The sequence below is a fragment of the Salmo salar genome, chromosome 21 (genome assembly GCF_965601325.2).
Source record: "Salmo salar chromosome 21, fSalSal1, whole genome shotgun sequence".
Lineage (NCBI taxonomy): Eukaryota > Metazoa > Chordata > Actinopteri > Salmoniformes > Salmonidae > Salmo > Salmo salar.
Window position 1 is genome coordinate 40,112,733 of NC_138311.1, and position 17,506 is coordinate 40,130,238.

The window sequence follows — 17,506 nt, forward strand, 5'->3', positions numbered from 1 at the left end:
AAATCTAAATTGCACCTGGGCTGGAATAATGCATTATGGCCTTTTTCTTGCAATTCAAAGATGGTACAAAAAATAAAAAAATGCATGTTGTTTTCTTTGTATCATCTTTTACCAGATCTAATGTGTTATATTCTCCTACATTAATTTAACATTTCCACAAACTTCAAAGTGTTTCCTTTCAAATAGTATCAAGAATATGCATATCCTTGCTTCAGGTCCTGAGCAACAGGCAGTTAGATTTGGGTATGTCATTTTAGGTCGAAAATTGAAAAAAAGGGTCAGATCCTTTTGAGAGGCTTTTATTTATTGTAATTAAAAATAGTTTTAGTAGTTAAGTGTTGAGTTATATTATATAGCTACCTCAATCGTTATTTCAAATAATTTCGGTGACTTATATTGCATCCATCCTTGCTTCAGGGCCTGAGCTACAGGCAGTTAGATTTGGGTATGTCATTTTAGGCGAAAATTGAAAAAAAGGGGGCTATCCCTAAGAAGTTTAAAGTAAGTACAGACACATGCGATATAGAGTCTTTATGGATTTGTTATGAATGATCGAAGGCATCTCACTTCAAACAAAGTATTACAGGACACTACATAAAGTGTCAATAAATATGTTATAATGTACTGCTGATTTTTGAAGGTGCTCATGATTCACAGGGTACTGTAGGGTGTGAAAGGTATTTCAATTTGATGAAAGGTATTTAAGTTTGATGGACCTGCAAAGCTTGTGTTTGTGTGTGTCAGAGCCAAGATGATTTGGAGTAGTCGAACCTGAGACTACCGCACCAGATATTCATTCCTCTTCTGTTCCCATTCCCTCATTATATTGTTGTGTGCGTGTTTATGTACTGAGGAATGTGACTTGGTTCCATAAGAAAGCCACTTTAAATGTCCTTATTTTGGGGGCTTTCATCAAGGTAAGTGTTTCTTGGTATAATGTCGTCCCCAACCATTCAAAGTTGGCCTTAGTGGGAGTGACCATTGAATTCTATGGGAGGGACCTTACTGAGTAAAGTATTTGTCATCGTTCCCCCTGGTCGACACTAGTTAACACAGCCACAAAGTCATAATTTTGACTAAACCCTACCCATTTCCACAACTTCTCTTCTTAAAATTAGATTTGAAACCTAAACCTAGCTAATGAAGATTAAGTTTGATGCGTTGGTCCACCAGGGTGGGTGGAAGTGTCTGGGAATGAGATTAGGTGTAATGTGTGTAATTCAGAGCGTGTGCCATCCTTCAGCACAACATGTCACTCTTTATAAAGCACAGACCTTCACCTGGAGCGAGTAGACCACAGGGGAGTGCAACATTTGACCTCTGGGTCTAGGGCACCCTTGTGTGTCTGCTTTCTCCTCAGGTTGTCCTTCCTCCCCTCTGTAGATCCAACACAAATCCAGATCCCATTGGCCAGTCCCAGCACCAGACCACCAGACGAGGCGCGGAGGAGGGACCAAAGATCACACTGTCACCTGGAGCGAACAGGCCACAGGGAAGCACCACCTTTGATCTCTGGGTCTAGGGCTCCCTTGTGTCTGCTTGCTCCACAGGTTGTCCTTCCTCCCCGTTACAGATCCAGATCCCGACCCAGCACCTGCAGCAGCCCCAGTTCCCGATTCGTGTTTTTTTCCCTGTTCCGCAGCACTAGACCAGCACCAACCCTTGGCTTCCAGTCCCGGGCCCAGCGCGACTTCCAGTCCCGGCCCCAACCCCAGCACCAACCCTGGACACAGCACCGAACAACCACAACTGCCAAATCCTTTGAGCAACTGCCAGCACAGACCCCACCCCTTCCCCTCCACCAACACAAAGACGCAGACATATTGTGGCGTGACTGACTGGACTGACAGAATTTTCTGATTATTTTTTGATTCATTGATTGCTTTTGTTTTTTTGATTGGATGACCATTAGTTTATTTTGCCTAATTTGAATTGATTACTTATTGTTTGATTTGTTTATTATTTGGAATTTTAAATTATTTACGGATTTGAATTTAAACTTGTTGAACATTTTAAACCTTCATGAATTTTGGAATAACCAAATAAAATCTTTATTAAGCACATGTTTAAATCATATTCAACATAGTGGGTTATGTCACATTTGACATTGTTGATTATGTCACACAGTTATGCCACATGTATGAAGCCTTTACAAAGCATGACATGTGATTGTCTTTTTTTAAACATTTAACCTTCATTTAACTAGGCAAGTCAGTTCAGAACAAATTCTTATTTACAATGACGGCCTATATAGATGCTTTGTAACACATTCATGTAATGCTTATGAAGGCATTATGAAGCCTTATAAGCTGAATGTTATTTCAGCTTATAAAGCACGCGGGACTGATAATTCTAACGTTATATTATCAGCTGTGTACAGTGTTTTGACCTTTACTGTAGTGGGAAATATAAGGGTCCCACAGAGTGTTTCTTGGTAGTCTGAAACATATGTACTTTTAAACAAAAGGATACACCTCACACACAAGGTTATGTGCTTAGAAAAAAGAAAACACCTGCACCATGTCAGATATAAAGTTGAAATGTATAACAGTTTGAATCCCAATATTACACTTTATATACATCACAGAAGACTGAAATATAACAAAACCGTTTGACATAGAAACACTACATTTTCGGCAATTCATTTTTTAAATGTTCTTAATTATGAAAAATATCATTAACATTCAACCAATGAGGCCACAATAGGGCGTTTTGGCCATCTGACTGCATGAAAGATCTACGATGAATCCACTAATTATATGTCACTCTGGATAAGACCGTCTGCTAAATGTGTACAATTTTAACATTTAAAATATAAACAAAATGGCAGAGTAGTTGCAAGATAATCTGACTGACAGTGATAAATATATGCAAACCAGGTATGGTTACAGATCTAATTGTATTCACTTGATTTCTGGTTTCTGTCATTTTACCCTGAGTTGTTCTTACTTTGCCAAAACAGAGTGACAGACATACTACGGATTCCTATGCATATTTTGTCATCAGTTTAAAACAAATACCACCACAAGTGTAGATATATGGTTTCCTCTTACCTGTTTCAAAATGGTGTAATTTGATCCATCCACACTTAGTTTCCGGATTTCATGATGATCTGCCAGTACGAGAAAAGGTTCCTCCACTGAAAGGAAGAGAACCATAAACATAATTTAGAATAAGGTAAATGCCTCCAGTGTGGCGCAGTGGTCTAAGGCTGTGCCACTAGAGATTCTGGGTTCGAATACAGGCTCTGTCGCAGCCGGCCACTACCGGGAGACCCATGGTGCAGCGCACAATTGCCCCAGCATCGTCCGGGTTAGGGGAGGGTCCCATCGCGCACTAGCGACTCCTGTGGCGGGTTAAGTGGCTTTGTGTCAAGAAGCAGTGCGGCTTGGTTGGGTTGTGTTTCGGAGCTCTCAACCTTCGCCTCTCCCGAGTCCGTACGGGAGTTCCAGAGATGAGAAAAGACTAACTACCAATTGGATACCATGAAATTTGGGAGAATAAGGTAAACATTTCTTTAATTGGAACCATTCCATCAGACTCAAAACACATTTCATGCAATTCTACGTCAGAAGACATTAGCTTACATTACAGGCTACTAATTATAATTGCCAGTGTCATATTGATTCATCTAAAGATGAAGCCATAGTCTACTACTCACGGTGACGGCCGATGCGCTCATCGTGGCAATAGCTTATTTCAAGATGAGCTGCTTTGTACAACAGTGCTGCTGTTCTCTAAAAATTGGGTTGTTGAGAAACATTTGTTCTATTGGTTCTACGGACAGATTAGTCTTCTCTTTTCAGTAGTAGGCATTTGCCTTCCAAACTACGTTTTTCCTGCAATTGCATTTAGAAATTTGCAAAAGGCAAACAGACAGCCGCAACCAACTCTAGAAATATAATCCATAGATGGCAGTTCCCATTCACGACCGGCAGGCATTGCTAGTGCATCCACGAGTTTAACAATCAAATTGCCAGGGTAAGAGGTTGCAAAACCCTTCTATGGATTATATGTCTATGACCACAACACAACAAGCTGTTTATTTGGCGCGCATGCTGCCCAAATTGTGGCCTTCCCGACTGTAGGCAACCGGCAACTTCAAAAATAAAGGAAACACTTGAGTAAATGAGGAATACAAAGTTTATGTTATGGTGTGTGGGGTGCATTTTCCTGGCATGGTTTAGGTCGACTTGTAGAATGTATGCCAAGGTGCATTGAAGCTGTTCTGGCAGCTCAAGGTGGCCCCACATCCTTTTAAGACACTTTATGTTGGTGTTTCCATTATTTTGGCAGTTACATGTATGCTCTTGTGCTAAAATATACAGTTTTTTACAATAGCTTACACATTAAAAGTGGCATTTGAGGCACTCTCAGTGAAACCATTAACTCATGTACCTAATCTTCAGACCAAGTCTGCAAAACTGCAAGCACATTATCTGCTTTACACTCAGTTTGCAATTGTAAAACACACTTTTTGCAAAACACTAAACACAGTTCTCTACATTAGACACATCATTCAAAACTAACAAGTCTTGTGTTTCATTTGGAAAACACTGCCTTTCAAAATGCTACTCTCATTTACCGATTACTTACACCCATGTGAAAACACACAGCTAATTTCTTCACTTAGAAATTAGAACTTGAGCACTATAAATAGGCTTCAGGTTGGCTTTCTTGGTTTGGACAACAATGGAGGCCAATTTTGGAGAGAGTTAGAGGAAGAGGAGTGAGAGTAAGAGGGGGACGAGGACAAGGAGGAAGACAAGGACGAGGATGAAGACAGGGAAGGAGGAAGGAGAACAATCACAGATGACATCCGGGCCACTTTGGTTGACCATGTGGTCAACCATGGTTTGAGTTTCAGGGAGGCTGGGCAGAGGGTCCAGCCTAACTTGAGCCCGCTACACTGCAGCAAGTGTCATTTGGACATTTCAAAATGAGAACAGGTAAGTAAACCTACCCTCTATACCATGCTACTGTACTTCCAGCACTGCAGCATTACAGTAACATTTCATTTCATACTGAAAGAAATCTTGCACCCAAACCATTCACATCATGTTTTTGCAGAATTGCTAGATTACCCTTCAATGGGGGAAGAAATGTCTGTTCACAGCAGAGCAGGGACAACACATAGTGAATGTGGGCATTTCAAACAACAGCATACGTTTACGACAACTGCAACACCACATCATCACTGACAACACATTCAGTAACATAAATAGGGTAAGTTTATCTGCACTTGGCCGTCTCCAGAAACGCCATCAGATTCGTATGAAGCAGCTCTACAGAGTACCATTTGAACGAAATTCTGACAGAGTGAAACAACTGCACTATGAATACGTACAAGTAAGCTATAATAACCTGTAATTGGTACTGTATTTCAGTGTATTATGCTACATATTGACTGCTCTGTCTATTCATACTGTCATACAATAATGTTTTGTCTTGACGGTTTCAGAGAGTTATGGAACTAGATGCTGCTGCAGAAAATCATGATTTCGTCTACGTTGATGAGGTCGGCTTTAACCTAGCCGAAACAAGACGCAGGGAAAGAAACCTCATAGGACACCGCACCATCGTGAGTGTCCCTGGACAGCGTGGTAGCAACATCAATGTGTGCAGCCATTAGTCAGAACGGTGTCCATCATCATGCCACTATTGGTCCTCACAATACTGCCCACATTATCACCTTCCTTGACACCCTGCATAATATCCTCATTCCCAATGTCCAGAAGAATGGACCAGAGCAGTCCAGGTTTGTTGTCATCTGGGACAACGTAAGTTTCCACCAGGCTGCTCTGGTCCGCAATTGGTTCATTGACCATCCGCAAGTTTTGATGCTCAACCTGCCACCATATTCTCCTTTTCTAAACCCAATAGAAGAGTTATTTTCGGGGTGGCATTGGAAGGTATACGATTGCCAACCCCACCAACGCATACCCCTTCTCCAGGCGATGGAGGAGGCCTGTGGTGACATAGACTAGGGGGCATGCCAGGGCTACGTCCCCCGCTGTTTAGCCAGAGAGAATATCGCTTGAAATGTTGATGAGGTGCTGTAGCCAGCTCCAAATAGGAGACAGGATGCACCCTAATTGTTTTTTTCTTTACAGTAACAAGCCTATTTGTTTATCTTCTACGTATTTGTTTTGTCTCTTACTGTTCATCCCAAAATCTAGATGAAAATACATTTAATTTTTTCCTCCTGTGCATTTCTGTTTATAGTGTAAATATATATTGAATATGCATACATACTGTATATATTTGTGCACATACATGTACGTGTGAGTGCTATGACAAACTGCCGTGGACTCCACTGCACTCTGAACATGCAAAATACACAAGATAGTAATGTTTTACATTTGTCACACCCGTGTGTTGTTGGCGTGTATAAGAGCTAATCATTTGATGGTTTGTGTGTAGAGTTTTGATGTAAATACAGCATTTTGAGAAGAGCTAAAATAGTTTTGAATGAAGTGTTTGGTTTTTCAAGAGACGTGTGACATTTTGCATGTTGTGTGTGTGTTTTGAGTCTAGAGAAAAGGAGCCATGGTTTCAGAAAACATGTGTAAGCAATTGTCAAAAACTGTAATCCACAGTTCTTTTTTAAAACTATTGATCCTCTATGGCTAAAGTATGCTCTCTGGTGCATTTTGAAAATTGAGAGTGGCTCCTGTGGTTGAAAAAAAAAAATAATAATAACTTAATTTGTATTTATTTTTCCCACCTGGGCCCAGCCCCTGACTCACACAATTGACCAGTCACATGTAGTTATTATGCAGTTTATTTTGTGTTTATTTATGAATCAGTTACCCAATCAAGGCAGGGCCTCCCAGTTACCCACGTGGGCCCCCTACCTCCTCTCCTCCCACATCTGATTATAAGCAGAGTGGCAGCAGCAGGCTGTCTACACTCATTGAGAGTGGGCTCCTGAATCCTTCTGTGGTTGTCGGTTACAGTATATACTGTACAGTATATATATATATATATATATATATATATATATATATATATATATATCATATATATATATATATATATATATATATATATATATCACACACACACACAGTATAATGTGTATATATATATATATATTGAAGAGGTTTGCCACAATATATATATTGTGGCAAACCTCTTCAAAGTTAGGAGCGTTTGTCACAAATTAAGTGGGAAACTGTCACCAAAGTCAGCCCAGAATGAAAGTTCTTTCGAACATGACAGTACCTGTGTGTTTGTTTCGCTGTCCTGGTCCACCCAGGCCACAGGTAAGGTCAAGGATAGCAGGGTTCGGTACACAAATCTGGTTCTCGGTAGGTCCAGGTCTAAACGCCAACAGGTAAGTCCAAAACAGTCCAGCTCGTACACGGTAAATCCAGCCAATGTAGATTGTCTCTTTCTCTATGGTTCATAGATCCTTCCCGCCCTCTCTCTCTCTTCCTGGTTTTTCTTGACCTTTTATCTGTGGGTCGGCTCCACCTTCTGAGGGTTCCCCTTGCTTCTGGGAATTGTAGTTTTGGCAGTCGGCCATTTTGTGATCTGTAGTTCTGATCGGGGTGGCCATTTTAGTGATCGGGCAGAGCCCGTTTATTAGTTCTGCCCTCACATATCTGCCATTTATCACTCGACCCCCTTCTTTGCCACACATCTCCCCCCCTAGATCCGACCCCCTAGGTCGGGCTACCGTAGCAAAATATTCGTGCATGCGGGATAACCCATCCACATTTCCCATTTCCTTTCCTGCTCTGTGTTTCAAGTCAAAGTGAAATGGTTGGAGACTCAAAAACCACCGCATCACCCGAGCGGTCTTCTCTTTAGCCCTATGCATCCAGGTGAGTGGTGCATGGTCACTGATGAGGGTGAAGTGGCGCCCCAGCAGGTAGTATTTCAGGCTTTCCAGAGCCCACTTTACTGCCAGCGCCTCTTTCTCAACAACTGAGTAGTTGGTTTCCCGTGGTTCCAGCTTCCTGCTTAAAAACAGGATGGGGTGTTCCACCCCTTCTACCTCTTGGGACAGCACTGCTCCCAAGCCGACCTCTGAAGCATCCGTCTGAACCACAAACTCTCTCTCAAAGTCTGGTACCACCAGCACTGGATTACAGCAGAGGGCCTCCTGTAATGTCCTAAATGCTTTGGTGGCCCTTTCATCCCACTTGACCATGTTTGGCCCTCTGGCTCTAGTCATGTCGGTGAGTGGGGTGGCCACTGTGGCATAACTTGGGATGAACTTCCGGTAGTACACGGTCAACCCTAGGATGGCTCGAACCTGCTTCTTATTTACTGGTTTCGGCCATTCTCTAATTGCCTCCACCTTCTTACGTTGGAGTTTGATTAATCCTCTTCCCACTGTGTATCCCAGATACTCCGTTTCCTCTAACCCCACATAACACTTGGCAGGGTTCGCTGTGAGCCCTGCCTTTCTAAGGGCGTCTAACACGCCTGTACCCGGTGTAAGTGGGATTCCCAATCTGGGCTGTAGATCCCCACGTCATCTAAATAAGCTGCGGCGTATGTTTGGTGCGGTTTTAGGACCTTGTCCATGAGCCATTGAAAGGTGGCTGGGGCCCCGTGTAGGCCGAATGGCATGACGGTGTATTGAAACAAACCGTCAAGGGTTGCAAAGGCTGTCTTTTCTTTGGCCCTGGGGGTCAGAGGAATTTGCCAGTACCCTTTTGTCAGGTCCAGGGTCGTAATGTACCGAGCTTTACCAATTTTCTCCAGTAGTTCGTCTACTCTGGGCATGGGGTAGGCATCAAACTTGGAGATTTCATTTACCTTCCGAAAGTCGTTACAGAACCGCAAAGACCCATCGGGCTTGGAGACCATCACAATTGGGCTAGACCACTCACTATGTGACTCTTCGATCACTCCAGCTGTCAACATTTTCTCCGTCTCTGCTCTAATCGCAGCCTGTCGAGCCTCGGGTACCCGATATGGCCTCATGCTCACTTTTCTCCCTGGTAGGGAAACGATATCATGAGCTGTAACCTCAGTTCGGCCGGGTACTTCTGAAAACACATCTCTGTTTTTCTGGATCAGGGTCTTTACTTCCTGTACTTGTGCTGGGGACAAAGTAGGTGAAATATTTACTTCAGCTGTCTCCTGAGTGTGTGTGGGGTACGTGACCATTAGTGTTTCTCTCTCTCTCCATGCTTTTAACAGGTTTATGTGATAGATCTGTTCCTGGGGCCGTCGACCTGGCTGTCGGATCCGATAATTAACCTCTCTAGGCTAGGCGGGACGAATTCGTCCCACCTACGTAACAGCCACTTGCAGCCTGTGGCGCGATTTTCAAAATCTTAAAAATCCTATTACTTCAATTTCTCAAACATATGACTATTTTACAGCCATTTAAAGATAAGACTCTCGTTAATCTAACCACACTGTCCGATTTCAAAAAGGCTTTACAACGAAAGCAAAACATTAGATTATGTCAGCAGAGTACCAAGCCAGAAATAATCAGACACCCATTTTTCAAGCCAGCATATAATGTCACCAAAACCCAGAAGACAGCTAAATGCAGCACTCACCTTTGATGATCTTCATCAGATGACAACCCTAGGACATTATGTTATACAATACATGCATGTTTTGTTCAATCAAGTTCATATTTATATCAAAAACCAGCTTTTTACATTAGCATGTGACGTTCAGAACTAGCATACCCCCCGCAAACTTCCGGGGAATTCGCTAACATTTTACTAAATTACTCACGATAAACGTTCACAAAAAGCATAACAATTATTTTAAGAATTATAGATACAGACCTCCTCTATGCACTCGATATGTCCGATTTTAAAATAGCTTTTTGGTGAAAGCACATTTTGCAATATTCTAAGTACATAGCCCAGGCATCACGGGCTCGCTATTTAGACACCCGGCAAGTTTAGCACTCACCATAATCATATTTACTATTATAAAAATGTCATTACCTTTTGTTGTCTTCGTCAGAATGCACACCCAGGACAGCTACTTCAATAACAAATGTTGGTTTGGTCCAAAATAATCCATCGTTATATCCGAATAGCGGCGTTTTGTTCGTGCGTTCCAGACACTATCCGAAATAGTAAAGAAGTGTCGCGCGCTTGGCGCAATTCCTGACAATAAAATTCAAAGTATTCCATTGCCGTACGTCGAAGCATGTCAACCGCTGTTTAAAATCAATTTTTACGTCATTTTTCTCGTAGAAAAGCGATAATATTCCGACAGGGAATCTCCTTTTCGGCAAACAGAGGAAAAAATCCCAAAGGCGGGGGCGGTCGGGGTCACGCGCATAAGCTAGTGTCTCTTGATGGGCCACTTGAGAAAGGCGATAATGTGTTTCAGCCTGGGGCTGGAATGACGACATTCTGTTTTTTCCCGGGCTCTGAGAGCCTATGGAAGACGTGGGAAGTGTCACGTTAGAGCAGAGATCCTTAGTAAATGATAGAGATGGCAAAGAAGTTCCAGAAATGGTCAGACAGGCCACTTCCTGTAAAGGAATCTCTCAGGTTTTGACCTGCCATTTGAGTTCTGTTATACTCACAGACACCATTCAAACAGTTTTAGAAAATGTAGGGTGTTTTCTATCCATATGTAATAAGTATATGCATATTCTAGTTACTGAGTAGGAGTGGTAACCAGATTAAATCGGGTATGTTTTTTATCCAGCCGTGTCAATGCTGCCCCCTAGCCCTAACAGGTTAACTTCTCCTATTCTCTCCAGTACTTCATATGGTCCTTTCCATGTGGCTAGTAGTTTGCACTCTACCGTGGGGGATCAGCACTAACACCTTATCTCCCGGTTGAAATTCCCTCAGGGTAGCCTGCCGGTTATAAGTGTGCCGCTGGTGCTCTTGTGCTTGTCTCATGTGCTCTCTGACGATGGGCATGACTGTGGCTATCCTGTTTTGCATTGCCGTGATGTGCTCTATGACACTAGTATACAGGGTGGATTGGTGTTCCCAGGTTTCCCGGGCGATGTCTAAGATTCCCCGGGGGTGCCTCCCATATACCAGCTCGAAGGGAGAAAACCCCAGCGAGGCTTGAGGAACCTCTCTAATGGCAAACATCAGATATGGCAACATGCAATCCCAGTTTTTCCCATCCTTGTCGATTACCTTCCTGAGCATTGACTTCAGGGTCCGGTTGAATCTCTCAACCAGCCCGTCCGTCTGTGGATGGTAAACCGATGTCCTCAACTGTTTCACCTGCCACAATTTACAAAGGTCCGCCATAAGGCGGGACATAAAGGGGGTCCCCTGGTCAGTAAGGATCTCCTTTGGGACCCCAACCCTGGTGAACAATAGCACTAGTTCCTTGGCAATATTTTTGGAAGCCATTGTCCGAAGGGGAATGGCTTCTGGGTAGCGAGTGGCATAATCTAGAATGACCAGAATGTATTGGTGCCCTCTGGCAGATTTGGGTAGTGGGCCCACTATGTCCATCGCTATCCTCTCAAATGGCGTTTCGATTATGGGGAGTGGCACTAACGGGCTTCTAAACGCTGGTCGGGGAGCTGTTACCTGGCACTCCGGGCACTCTCCACAATGCCGAGCCACTTCAGCCTGAATTCCTGGCCAGTAAAACCTCCTTACAATCCGGTCTCGGGTTTTATCGATACCAAGGTGTCCACCCAGAATGTGCCCATGAGCTAGATCCAGTACTGTCTTCCGGTACTGGGTGGGGACCAACAACTGTTCCACCACATTAACCCCTATTTTTGAGACTCTGTACACCAAACCATTTTTCATGATGAAGTGGGGAAAACTATTAGGCATCATGCTATCATTTATGGGAATACCATCTACGACCTGCACGTCTGCTCTGGCTTGCTGCAGGGTTGGATCCTGGTGTTTGGCCGTCCCGAAATTAGTCATGGACCCTGCCAGGTCTGCTGGTTCTAGATAGTCGTCCTCTGGATTCAGATCGACCCCAGCCCCACTAGTACTGGGCTGTTCATTATCAACGAGGTTTGCCACTTCATCCTCATCCTCCCCTACTAGTACCTGTGAGGTTGGCCCCTGGGAGACCTCTTTTCTTGGCCTTGGTTGAAGGCCCCATGCTTCTTCCTGCTTGGTCAGGGTTGTTGGCTTCTCAAATATGCCGTTCTTTTGACCTAACTTCGCAAAGTTAGGAAAGTATCTACCCAATATTACATCATATGGCATCTTTGGGACCACGCCGACCTCATAATCCAGCAGACAGTCCTCTGTTTGTATGCTCACTAATGCTGTGGGATACAGACGGGTATCCCCATGAATGCACGTAACACTGATATCCTGACTTGTATCCAGTTTATGCATCGGCACTAGGTTTGCAACGACCAGGGTTAGCATACTGCCGGAATCCAGTAGTGCTTCAACCTCCTTCCCTTCAACCTTCACCCTGCACATATGTTTGTTTCTTGATCTTTCAAGTACAGTGGTTACCACGGGACATGCATACCATATCTCATCTTCTTTTTCACCGAGGTTACATTGCATTGGCTCTTCTTTAACCTCTTACATCTAGACGTTCCGCTAGCGGAACACCTGCTCCAATATCCAATGATAGGCGTGGCGCGAATTACAAATTCCTCAAAAATACAAAAACTTCAATTTTTCAAACATATGACTATTTCACAGCATTTTAAAGACAAGACTCTCCTTTATCTAACCACACTGTCCGATTTCAAAAAGGCTTTACAGCAAAAGCAAAACATTAGATTATGTCAGCAGAGTACCAAGCCAGAAATAATCAGACACCCATTTTTCAAGCTAGCATATAATGTCACCAAAACCCAGAAGACAGCTAAATGCAGCACTAACCTTTGATGATCTTCATCAGATGACACACCTAGGACATTATGTTATACAATACATGCATGTTTTGTTCAATCAAGTTCATATTTATATCAAAAAACAGCTTTTTACATTAGCATGTAACATTCAGAACTAGCATACCCCCCGCAAACTTCCGGGGAATTTGCTAACAATTTACTAAATTACTCACGATAAACATTCACAAAAAGCATAACAATTATTTTAAGAATTATAGATACAGACCTCCTCTATGCACTCGATATGTCCGATTTTAAAATAGCTTTTTGGTGAAAGCACATTTTGCAATATTCTAAGTACATAGCCCAGCCATCACGGGCTAGCTATTTAGACACCCGGCAAGTTTAGCACTCACCAATATAAGATTTACTATTATAAAAGTTTGATTACCTTTTTTTGTCTTCGTCAGAATGCACTCCCAGGACTGCTACTTCAATAACAAATGTTGGTTTGGTCCAAAATAATCCATCGTTATATCCGAATGGCGGCGTTTTGTTCGTGCGTCCCAGACACTATCCGAAATGGTAAATCAGGGTCGTGCGCATGGCGCAATTCGTGACAAAAAAAATCTAAATATTCCATTACCGTACTTCGAAGCATGTCAACCGCTGTTTAAAATCCATTTTTATGCAATTTTTTCTCGTAAAAAAGCGATAACATTCCGACCGGGAATGTCCATTTAGCTAAACAGAGGGAAGAAAACAAAGCTTTCGGTCGACGCGGGCACGAGCCTGAGTCTCACAGTACTGTAACCAACCACTACCCAAACGCGCTACTTTTTTTCAGCCAGAGCCTGCAAAGCCACGATTCAGCGTTTTGCCGCCTTCTGAGAGCCTATGGCAGCTGTAGGAAGTGTCACGGGACAGCTAAGATCCTCACTCTTCAATAAACAGAGACAAGAAGAATGACACCTTGTCAGACAGGCCACTTCCTGCATGAAATCTTCTCAGGTTTTTGCCCGCCATATGAGTTATGTTATACTCACAGACACCATTCAAACAGTTTTAGAAACTTTAGGGTGTTTTCTATCCAAATCCAATAATTATATGCATATTCTAGTTACTGGGCAGGAGTAGTAACCAGATTAAATCGGGTACGTTTTTTATCCAGCCGTGAAAATACTGCCCCCTAGCCATAACAGGTTAATAGGGCAGTAGGCTGCAATATGTCCCGGTCGATTACAATTGTAACAGATAATAGGGTTCCGGGGGGGGGGGGGAGACCTCCTCGACCCCCAGTCCCGGTTTCCGGTTTTTCCCTTAGTGTCTCGGCCCGATTCTGATTCTTTCCTCATGGCCCCACGCTGCTCTCCTCCCCCTCCCCCTGTTGGGACAGTCTTACGCTGTCCGCTGGTTCGCCCAGGCCGGGGGAACGGGAATCTTTCCTCCTGCGCCTGCTCAGCTGTTCCTGCCGTACAATACCGTTCAACCAGGCCCACGAGATGGTCGGCGGAAAGTACCTCGTTCTGGCCAACCCATCGTCGCACTTCTTGGGGTAGACCTCGCTGAAACTGGTTGAGTACGATGGTCTCGACGACCTCGGCGGACGAACGGGTCTCCGGTCGCAACCATTTCCGTGCCAGGTGAATCAAGTCGAACATCTGTGTTCGGGGGGGGGGTGTCCCGGTCTGTAGGACCACTGGTGGAAGCGGTGTGCCCTCACGGTATCGGTCACTCCCAGTCTAGTCAGAATCTCTCCCTTGAGTTTATCGTAATCCTGTGCATCCTTCAACTCCAGGTCGAAATATGCTTTTTGAGCGTCCCCTGCCAGGTATGGTGCCAGAAGCCCTGCCCATTCTTCTTTCGGCTACTTCTCCCTCTCTGCCGTCCTTTCGAAGGTGGTAAGATATGCTTCCACATCATCCTGCGCTGTCATTTTTTGAAGAAAATGATTGGCCCACCTTTGGGTATTTGCAGCTGGTAACTGAGCCCCAATTTGGTCCGCTAGCCCCTTTAGGCCTTCGCTTAACTCCCGGGTGTTTCTCTCTTGCTCTTCTCTGAGCAGCTGGTTGGTGCGGTGCTGGAACTTTAACGTGTCCTGATATATTCGCATTGCAGCCTGATGAGCTATTTGTTGAGCTCTAGTTGCCTCTTGTTGGGCGGCCGCCGCTTGTAACAGGGCCTGTATGGCTCCCTCCATACTCATTTTCCTGAAAAAACTGTCCTAACCAAACAAAGCCACAAAAAAAAAAAAAAAAAACCTGACTCCCCTTTGGAGTGCTAACTAAACTTTTTTTTTCTTTTTTTTCTTTTTTTCTACCTAACCAGTGGTATGGTTAATCCAGTGCCCACACTCTCCACCACGTGTGGCAAACTTCTTCAAAGTTAGGAGCGTTTGTCACAAATTATGTGGGAAACTGTCACCAAAGTCAGCCCAGAATGAAAGTTCTTTCGAACATGACAGTACCTGTGTGTTTGTTTCGCTGTCCTGGTCCACCCAGGCCACAGGTAAGGTCAAGGATAGCAGGGTTCGGTACACAAATCTGGTTCTCGGTAGGTCCAGGTCTAAACGCCAACAGGTAAGTCCAAAACAGTCCAGCTCGTACACGGTAAATCCAGCCAATGTAGATTGTCTCTTTCTCTATGGTTCATAGATCCTTCCCGCCCTCTCTCTCTCTTCCTGGTTTTTCTTGACCTTTTATCTGTGGGTCGGCTCCACCTTCTGAGGGTTCCCCTTGCTTCTGGGAATTGTATTGTAGTTCTGATCGGGGTGGCCATTTTAGTGATCGGGCAGAGCCCGTTTATTAGTTCTGCCCTCACATATCTGCCATTTATCAGTCGACCCCCTTCTTTGCCACAATATATATATATATACCACACACACACACACACACACACACACACACACACACACACACACACACACACACACACACACACACACACACAAATATCTATACACACACACACATACACACACATATCTATATACACACACACACACACACACACACACACACACACACACACACACACACACACACACACACACAATATATATATATATATATATATATATATATATATATATATATATATATATATATATATATATATATATTTTTTTTTTTTTTTTTTTTTTTTTTTGCTGCCTGTTGTGCCCCCAAGGGCCAGGGGTTTCAGCCCCGGTAAGCCCCTGCATTAATCCGGCCCTGATCAGACTACAGTACCAGTATATTACAGTACAAGCTTGACATTTCTAAATATACATGCAGGTAAACATCATTTAGAATACCACTTGAACGTCAATTTAAATGATGTAAAAGCGAATTAATCCAACGGACTACAATATATTATAGTACAAGCTTGCTGCCAAGACATGTGAATAGCTTTACCTGAGAGAGCCTTGCAGGTGTTGGAGTTTCGCTCCGGGGCTTCGTAGCCTTCTACACACAGACACTTGAAGGAGCCGTAGGTGTTGATGCAACGCTGGCTGCAGGGCAGGCTGGAGGAACATTCGTTAACGTCCACGCACGTTTTCCCATCATCTTTCAGCCGGAATCCAGGCCAACACTTGCACTGACATCACACAAACAAAAAAGTAATGAAGCATTTTTAGTCTAGACAAATTTAACAAATAATAGTTTATATTCCATTTACTCAAGATATTTCAGCAGCTGGTCGATACAGTAAAATGCTAAGCAGAGACAGATGGACATTCAGCTGCATTATTCAATTGTGCCTAATTGTCTTTTAACAACACTCACTTAACTCCACACAACAAATCCCTGGTAAAGATACCTTAAAACCTGTTTGGGACAGGCGGCAGCATTTTCACGTTCGGATGAAAAGCGTGCCCAGAGTAAACTGCCTACTACTTGGGCCCAGAGTGAAATATTTGCATATTATTAGTCGATTTGGATAGAAAACACTCTGAAGTTTCTAAAACTGTTTGAATGATGTCTGTGAGTATAACAGATGTCACGTCCTGCCCAGTATAAGGGGTCATTGGTAATTGTAGTTTGGTCAGAACGTGGCAGGGGGTATTTGTTTTATGTGGTTAGGGGTCTTATGGGATATGTATTTATGTAAGAGAGGTGTTTGATTTATGTGTTCTGGGGTTTTTGGGATATGTTCTTGTTTTGTATTTCTATGGTTTTCTATGTTGTTTATTTCTTTGTGTTGGCCTGGTATGGCTCTCAATCAGGAACAGCTGTACATCGTTGTTGCTGATTGAGAGTCGTACTTAGGTAGCCTTGTTTCACCTGTCCCTTTGTGGGAAGTTGTGATTGCATAGCTGTGTTTAGCCTGTAATCCTGGTCGTTCGTACGTTTTCTTGTTTTGTTTTCTTAAGTGTTCTAAATAAATATATAATGAGCACTCAACCCGCTGCGCTTTGGTCCACTTACTACGACGACCATTACAACAGAACTCATATGGCAGGCAAAAACCTGAGAAAAATCCAACCAGGAAGTGGGAAATCTGAGGTTTGTAGATTTTCAAGTGATTGCCTATCCAAACTAGTGTCTGTGGGGTCATTTTGCACTTCCTAAGGCTTCCACTAGATGTCAACAGTCTTTAGAACCTTGTTTCATGCTTCTACTGTGACTGGGGAGAGAATAAGAGGTGATTCAACAAGTGGACTGCCTGAGGCCAATGAGTTGTTTACAGCACGGTCACACAGGCACGCAGTTCCGTCTTTTTTCTCTGTAATGAATACGCTATTGTCCGGTTGGAATATTATCGAATAGACTTATGATATAAAGA

At 43.4% G+C, this 17,506-nt stretch overlaps 1 protein-coding gene across 1 annotated transcript in view; it reads right to left on the bottom strand.

The window, feature by feature from the left end:
• LOC106582301 (low-density lipoprotein receptor-related protein 1B) overlaps positions 1–17,506 on the bottom strand; it is a 272,131-nt gene that overhangs the window by 80,027 nt on the left and 174,598 nt on the right. Inside the window, exons 39-40 of the mRNA XM_082967167.1 lie at positions 16,135–16,318; positions 3,054–3,139 (exon numbers count right to left, since the gene is read on the bottom strand). Of these exons, the coding sequence (XP_082823293.1) occupies positions 3,054–3,139; positions 16,135–16,318 (270 nt within the window). The remainder of the gene's footprint in view (positions 1–3,053; positions 3,140–16,134; positions 16,319–17,506) is intronic.